Source organism: Protomyctophum bolini (assembly GCF_963924005.1).
Source record: "Protomyctophum bolini genome assembly, chromosome: 7".
NCBI classification, from domain to species: Eukaryota; Metazoa; Chordata; class Actinopteri; order Myctophiformes; family Myctophidae; genus Protomyctophum; species Protomyctophum bolini.
In genome coordinates this window covers 8727289-8735941 of record NC_137868.1, presented here as the reverse complement: position 1 = coordinate 8735941, position 8653 = coordinate 8727289, and the positions used below count along the sequence as shown (strand labels likewise).

General features: G+C 43.4%; 1 protein-coding gene across 1 annotated transcript; it reads right to left on the bottom strand.

Moving 5' to 3' along the window:
* Window positions 1-263: 263 nt before the first annotated feature.
* Window positions 264-7027, bottom strand: gdf6a (growth differentiation factor 6a). Its single transcript, XM_080767557.1, has 2 exons — window positions 6557-7027; window positions 264-2307 (listed from the first exon to the last, which is right to left on the bottom strand). Exons 1-2 carry the CDS (start codon window positions 6906-6908, stop codon window positions 1343-1345), a joined length of 1317 nt encoding a protein of 438 aa, XP_080623683.1. The 5' UTR covers window positions 6909-7027; the 3' UTR covers window positions 264-1342.
* Window positions 7028-8653: the final 1626 nt, after the last annotated feature.

The window sequence follows — 8653 nt, the reverse complement described above, 5'->3', positions numbered from 1 at the left end:
GATTATCATGAAACTCTGTACAGCACAAATAATAAAATAATTATAGAATAGAAATTATAACGATTTGAGTGCATTTGTATATTTACAAAGAAATGTGTTTTGTTCATTTCTCCATTCGTTGCACTTTTGTAAAGTTTTTGACTATACAAATATTTACAGCTCAAAAATAATGAACAGCAGTGCATTCAAAGCTAATGTGCATTTAAATAGTATCTCGTTTGCGAGTCTTTTATGTCAGGCGATTCATCAAGGGGGGCGGGGGGGGGGGTCTTGCTGACTACATGTCTTTAGCGCAGTCAGTTGTGGAAGTGCATTTCGTAAAGATGGCGATGCAGACTTTGAGCAAAAGTTCGTCTCAACGTTTGAACGCGGTCGCGATGCTCCTGCGGTTTCTTTCTTTCTTTCTTTTTTACAAGAGGTACTTTCCCCGACCAGTCATAGTCACTTTGAGGCACAATGTGGTTTGTGTCCGTTATATGCAGGAGTATGTATAAAGGGGCCACCGTGTTCCCACCGCCTTGCGTTGTGAGCGGCCAGCCGTCTGGAGGAAGCTGGCCTAGCCGGCATCTCTGGCCGGCCGATGCCCCCACAGTCAGAGACCATTGTGTCAGATCACATTCATATACCTAGGCATTGCAGGGCCTATTGATAACGCATCAGGAGAGCGTAATTATTATCCCAGCTGGCCACAGACAATTACAGCCTGGATACACGTAGGCCTGCCTGCCCAAATGAGTGCCCCTCACATGATCACATGGGAGAGCTGCAAACAACAGGCCACCCATAATAATGTCCTCTGGCTTCAGCGCGAGCAGGTGCGTCATGGAATTATCGTTGGCCACTCGAAAAAAAAAGGCTGCCCGTCTCTTCTTCGTGTAATCAGCCATTTGGAAATAGGACATGGTGCGTCGCACGCACGCACACACAGGCAGACACGCACGAACGAACGAAGAAATAGGCCCCGTTTCCCGTGCCACACACGGACACGTAGGCTATATTGCTGTGGGAATATAAAAACAAAACAAAAACAAAAGCCTATTTGTTGATTAATAACGTTTTGCATGGTTGGAAATGTGTGCGTAATACTATGACACTGGGTGTAAATCATTGTGGTTGGATTGAGTCTGAATTGACAGAATAAATACAGCAAATAAGGCCTCATGTATCCCTTTTCAATAAAGAATATAGGCGCGCCATCTCCACGTGTTGAGCATTTTACACCTGGAAACGCACGTTTGCCAAACTTTATTCGACCATGGGACCAACTGGCTTTGATTTTAAGTGTTTTTATCCTTCTGTTTTAGGCCTAGCCTACTCGTACAGGCGACACATATAAGCGCTGCTACCTGCAGCCGCACTGCTCCACCACCATGTCCTCGTACTGTTTGTACACCACGTTGTTGCCCGAGTCAATGTAAAGGATGCTGATGGGACTCAGCTTGGTGGGGACGCAGCAGCTCGGCGGCGTGCTGTTCGGGTCCATGGAGTTCATGAGCGTCTGTATGATGGCGTGGTTGGTCGGCTCCAGGTGCGACCGCAGCGGGAAGTCGCACACGCCCTCGCAGTGGTACGCCTCGTAATCCAGCGGCGCGATGATCCAGTCGTCCCATCCGAGCTCCTTGAAGTTGACGTGCAGCGCCTTTTTGCTGCACCTCGACTTGGACTTCTTGCCGTGCCGCTTGCCGTGGCGGTTGCTCAGCGCCGTCCTCCGTCGGCGGCGGGCTTTAAACTGGAGGCCCCGCTCCTCGTCCAGCCTGCCCCCGGAGGCTTTAAACTGGAGGCCCCGCTCCTCGTCCAGCCTGCCCCCGGAGGCGGCGCCGCCTCCGGCTCCGCCGCCGCGCGACTTGATCTTCTCCTTGATTTCGTTGAACAAATTCTCCCGTTTCTTCGACCTCGTGTACACGACCAAGATGGCCTTCTCCTGCTGGGACCGTCCGGTTCTGCCGAAGCCCAACTGTTTCAGGTCGATTTCCGTCTCTGATTTACCAAGTGTGACCTTGAGCTGGAAACAAAGCTGGCTCCCGCCCTGGGCAGAGTGATGGTGGTTTCTGAACATTTCCCACACATCCAGAACCTCCCATCCCGGTTTTCTGGAATCTAGAGGATCAAGGGACCTGGAATCCAGTAGTCTCTCGGACCGACAGGAGAATAATTGAATGTTATAGAGACCTGTCGGAGACGTCTGGAAATCCCCAGGCACTTTCCTAAATATCCTTAATTCTGTTCCAACCAGCTCCTCTTTGTCTGAAAGGGTTGAGACATCAAACAGATACTTTTGTCTTCGCAAAGGAGAGTGCAAAAGATCGTCTGCAAGATAAAAAGAAATAATTGCAGTCAGATTCACTTAGGGTGTACAGTGTTCAGAAAGGAGGGGGGGCAGGGGAGAGGGGAGGGGGGAGCTCGCATTCTCACAGAGAGGCCAGACCCGCTGGCCTTCTTTCTTGTTTTTCAATGCCCACTCAGAACCTCAGCTGAGCCAAACTACGGCTGACACGTCGTCAAATTGGATAAAAAGAACTCACGGCCAACATCATGCTTGATATTATTTTGGAAAGGGGAGTTATTTAATTTTTGTGTGTGTGGTAAAGCGTTGCCATTACAGAGTACAGACTAAAACGCACCCGCAACATACGTTTACAGTGGGCCATGCAGTGCAGCCGGGCAGGCCCATGAACTTGTCTCTCGTTAAAACTAATTTGATAAATCTTGCATAAATTATAACTTTATTATTAGTCAGATGCAACATGGGAAAGGAAATGAGTTTGCAGCCGGTTTCCTTTATAACATTACGCGCTAAATACGGATGAGTGATGATGATGAGCCTGCTTTTACACATGTATATTGTCATCGCGAATATCACTTTATATGTTATTTCGTAGTGTAGGCTATATAGGCCAGACAGACAGTTAACAAGGATATATAAATAAATAAAATGGCAAGCACATTTCGTGTTCTGCAGTGGGAGCTATAAGCAAGGGCTTGTGCACAGTTTCACTTTTGGGTACATGAGCTGAGGTATAGGCCTATAGGACTATACTCGATTTATTATTCTGATTGCACAATTATTGTAATTATAGGCTACAATAATTGTAATACAATTCTGTAATATATAGGCTAAACGATAAACCATTTCCCAGCAAATCAAACGACTTTAATGAAGGAGGGAAAAAAAGGTCGATCCCTCATTGTACTTGATGACAGATGAATTATTAGACTACTAATTTCCACCTCTTTTGCAGATGGGGACAAATTACAAACCTTGAAAACCTTCCCGTTCTTATTATATAGCAGCAGCCTGTCACAATCACAATAACAGACATATATGAATAGTTTCTGCGTTCATTATTTAAAAGTGTTTTGTTTTGTTTTTGTTTTGTTGTTGTTTTTTGCTGTAGGAGTTGTGAAGCAGAGAAACAAGGGGCCTAGTGATGCGGCGGGCCGCGGGGTGCTGCTGCATGCCAGACACAACGAACCAAAGGCGACATACTGTACACTCAGCTGAGAACAATACACAATTAATGCATTATTCCCTGACGGAGAGACCCAGGAGGCCTGGCCTGCATGCACATACTTCAACAAGGCGACGCAATGTGCTTATATAGGATACACACACACAGGAAATATTACTTAAATGGAAAAGAGCGTATATAGTGTTTATATTATAGCTTCAGATTGTTCGTTATTTTAATATTATAAATGTCATGGTTTGATTTTATTTAAAGGTGTTATGCTATGCCATGTCTTAAACGCGAGCTAAACATAATTTATAGGCTACTGAGCGTGCGCTGCTCGTTGTGTTCCATCATTTTTCTGGCAACATGTCGATATATATGGTTTATAATGTGACTTATTATCTAGTGATTAATGTTGATAAGGGTGCACGTTAGTTCACCGGAATGGTGTTTTAAATACATCTGATATGCCTGCGTGTATACTTAAATACGTCAAGGCCAAGTGATACAATTTGTTAAGTTATTCCAAATCCATAGGCTATTTGAATCCGCCAGTTTTCCCCCTCTGTGAACCCTGCGGAGTTAAATAGTAAAGGCAGATTGAAACCTTCTGTTTGTTTCCTTAACTTTGCACGTATGGTCTGCATTAGGACTTTTATAAGGCCTCAAACAAATCGAATACAAGGTCACCAAATAATTAACGGTTCTGAATTCCCATCTTCCTCATTAAAATACTTCCTCGTTTATGCTTCATCTCGTCTTGCCAAAGAACACATTTTCGAATGAAAGTGCTCGCGCAGATTATGGGCTTTTAAACTATTGGAGGTTTTTACTGTTTGGCAATAAAAAAAAGAAAAGAAAAAAAAGAAGATAAAGCTCGAACAATTTCCATTAAAGTTTTGACATTTTCACCATAGGCAGATATATGTGAAGCTGATGATCAGCTTCATAATTGATCAGCTGCTGATCTTTTTTTATTAACTGTACCGGTAATCCTTATCCAACAGGCTTTAATTGCTGGCAATGTGCCAGGCACTTTTGCATTGTCAAGACCTTGTCGGTGGGTGTATGCGAGGAATTGCAAAACATGTTTTCACTGTCATCTATACATGCCTCTGTTTAATAAGAGGGGGAGAGAGAGAGAGAGAGAGAGAGAGGGAGAGAGAGGGAGAGAGAGAGGGAGAGAGAGAGAGGGAGAGAGAGAGAGGAAGAGAGAGGGGGGGGAGAGGGAGAGAGGGGGGAGAGAGAGAGAGAGAGAGAGAGAGAGAGAGAGAGAGAGAGAGAGAGAGAGAGAGTTCTCCTGCATGCTTCCGAGTCCGGCCAGCAGCCCAGCACCATCTGCGTTTTAATGAGTTACCTCAAGTGCCAAAAGTAATTTTCAGAATAGCGTTGTTTCTTTTCTGATCTTGCGACTGACCCCAGGCAGCAACGCCCTGCTTTATAAAACAAATTTATTTTTTTACCTATAATACAGACTATACAGAAAGACGGAATTCGCAGAGAAAGTTTCACGGGGTGCGCTAAAAAAAAACGTGTCTAAAGAAATGATGCGCAGAATGCGCATGCCTTCTCACTTTACGCATGGAATATTGTCCCCAAGGTATTCCTTTCCTTACTCAAGAGAGAGAAATAACCTTAGCTGTGTTTATTCTGCAGGTTAATGCAATTCAGCACTCGGGGGGCTTTTGGGACCCCAACAGAAACCACCACTGGGCTCAGAGAACGGAAGAAAAATAATTTTCCGCAATTAAAGTGGCGGTCTCATGGGGAGGTGCGCTGTAAAATACTAACCACTTCACAGCGAAGGAAGCGCTCTTTCATTTTTTTCCCCCCTCGTCGTTTTTTTGGTGATGTGCCATTGGCTGAGCTGGGTCATTATGGGAGAATAGACAGTGTTTGATATGTTATGACATGAACACTCAATTAGATCAGCGAGTTCAAATACTCCAATCAGTGGTTCGATGCTAAGCAACCCTCAGAGAGTCCAGCGAGGGGTCAGACCCAGTGACACATCAAATCAAAATCACAGGCGAAAGTGAGGCGTTTTCATCAAATCAGTTCACAGCCCGTCTCTCTCTGCAGGCTGCAGTTCGGGGTTGCAAAGATGGGATGGAATGCAAACAAAGATATAGCTTTTATTTCTTCTCCAAAGATTATCTTGGCCTGTGTCCTCGCGCTTGTTAGGTCTGATTGTGTTTATCAGGGCTGTGTTTGTCTACTCAACTCACTTGGTTACACAGTTAACTGACTCAAACACCTGCCTCTCACACTTTTGCCTTCATTTTTATCATTCCAGTTGGCTATAAGGCTACCTACTTGCTACAACAATCCTGACCAGTGACCACCATTAAATTTAAAGAGCGACAAGCCAGGGATATATTGCGTGTTTTTACGTTTGTTATAGTTCCCGTTTTAAAGTGTTTTAAATATATCCCAACACATTTAGGCTATATTCATTAACATTGAGGTTATAGGAACAGCCTTTTCTTTTTTTTTTCCTGTTGATCAGGGACCGTGGATGGAGAATGATTTACTTTCATTTAAAGAACACATCAATTAGTGTTTTATTATGTCGTGTTAGCTGGAGGTCAATTTAAGTTTAGTGTAACTTAATACTCGGCTAAAATGTGCTTCAACGTTTAAAATGTGTCCCACATGTTAAAACAGACCAGCATATGCATGGCGAAGGAAAAAAAGGTAAATAAATTGTAAAAAAAAACCAGCATTTTAAATAACCTTAAGTTTATAGGCCTATACAACAAATAGCATAGTCGGTCAAAGTATATTGCATTATTGTTTATTGGTTTCTTGTTGGTCTCTTTTGTAGTTTTATTTTAATTTAAAGTAAACTAAACATTTAAACACTTAAACAATATTATTTGTTTGTTTCTATACTTTTCTTCAACGTGCAATAGCCTATAGACCCGTCGGACAATAAGGGGGGATTTAATAGGGGCTAACAACTATTCCGTTATTTCCTATTATGTACTTCTTACAAGTTGCAAAATACTTTTGATCTTATAAAAGAGGCACTCATACTTAAATCAGGGGGAAAACATGAACAAGTTAGCTGCAGAGTATAGGCTAGCCTAGTTGAAACCAACCTGTTCCTCTGTCCACAAAACTTGTAATGGTGTTGGCAGATTTAGAGGAGCGAAAAAAACTGGCATTTAGTCCGAGCTTCTCTGCGGCTGAGTATGTCCTGTATATGGAAAGCATATAATCGTGCGGCACAATAGCGTCCTTTAGGTCTTCGCGGTGATGGCTCACGACTGGAGAAGATGCGAAGATCTCTTTTAGAAATTTGTTTGACCTTTGTCCGTCATGATGAGGGATCCTGGTTCCCTTGTTTCTCCTTGGCACAGAGGGAGAGATGATAGCAGCCGTCTGAAAACATGGTATATTCCAGAGAAAGATGAGGAGTATATATAGCGTTACTGCTCTAAATGCGTCCATGGTTATGAAGTCCCAAAGATGTTTATGAACTCGTTCCACAATGAAGCCGATGATGAGTGAGCCCTATGTCGCCACGCAGCCAGAGAGAAGTCTGAACATGAGCTCATAGAGCTGCACTTTTGCGTTCCCGTCTCACCACAGAAAAGTGCGTTCGCGCTCTTCACTTCACACAAGAGCGGAGACTGTTGAATCGACAGAAACACGCCCACTCGCAGAGACGCGGAGGAGAGGACATGCTTTTCCCAAAGTCTCTCTCCGACCGTGGCTGTTGATAATACCGAGACATTTCTGACGGGTTTCTCAGCACCATAAGTAACGCCACGGGACGCCAAGTTTAAAGGTACAATAACATGTTGACAAAGGTCAGTAGTTCGTGGCAGATTTCAATGGGGCTATATAGGTCTGACTGAGCCAACCCTCTGAGACTGAGAGTGTAGAAGGCTACAAATGCAACCAAAGATTCCCTTTGGTTACATTTATAGCCGTATACTCTCAGAGTCACACATTGTTATATTAACACTAGGAGTTGCAGTCAAAGGTGCAAACAAGCTGATTTACGCATTGGGCTTCTTATGGAGCTGCATAAATATGAAAATATGGAGCTGCGTAAATATGTAAATACTGCTCAGTGTTCAGCAATATTATGTGAATGGCCTATATTTATTATTAGCATTTCGATTTTTGATAGGCCTACACATTTAATACAATTTGTCTGTGTTAACAGATTCATGCATTAAGTTCGTTTGTGTACACGCCATGCGTTTCAGTGGCTGTATGAATATCAATTTGAATAATTTAACAGAATGAACCATTAACCCAGTGAATGACAGGTAAATCTTTGAGCGCTTATAGCTTGGTCAAAGAGAATTTGTATAGGACACATTTGTGATGGACTCTATCGACATCTAGTGGTGTTTCACGTGAACTATCAGTAGAAGCTTGATTCATGGCATGCCATGATGAGATGAGTGAGGCAAAGCACTCTCTTATAATAATAATAATAATAATACATTTTATTTATAAGGCGCCTTTCAGGGCACTCAAGGTCGCCGTACAACAGGTTAAAAACAGTTAATATAATTAAAATAAAACATAACTAAGGTAGCCTACAGCCTGCAGCAGAAGACAACAGAGGTCATGCCTGCCTGTCAGCCAGTCATGCCTGCCTAAACAGGTGGGTTTTGATGTGAGTTTGGAATATGGTGATAGAGTCCACGTTTCTGATATTAGGAGGGTGGGAGTTCCAGAGGTGAGGCCGGGCAGCGCGGCTGAAGGAAGGCTCTTGAGTGTGGGGGAGCCTGCAGTGGAGTTGGTGTAAAACAGGGGTGATGTGACTGATCTGATGACACGGGCAGCATCGTTCTGGACCACTTAATCTACGGTTTGAATTTTATAATAATTATGTTATTTGGATGACTCTCTAATAACTAATAAGGATCATAAAAAACCTTGAGCAATTAGCCTACTATTGCAATTTATTTTGGGTCACGCCCCTTTTTAGCTGACTGGTCTATTACGGCTGTGTTCGTTACAGGTTCACAATAAGATCGACAAGACATTGGATAAGGCATTATTCGATTTATTATGTATATTAATATGTTTGAACAGAACCCGATTTTAATTTCAAACCGAGAAATATTCACGCAACAGACTTACAATAACGCGTGTGCGCGCGCGTGTGTGTGTGTGTGTGTGTGTGTGTGTGTGTGTGTGTGTGCGTGTGCGTGTGCGCGTGTGCGCGTGTG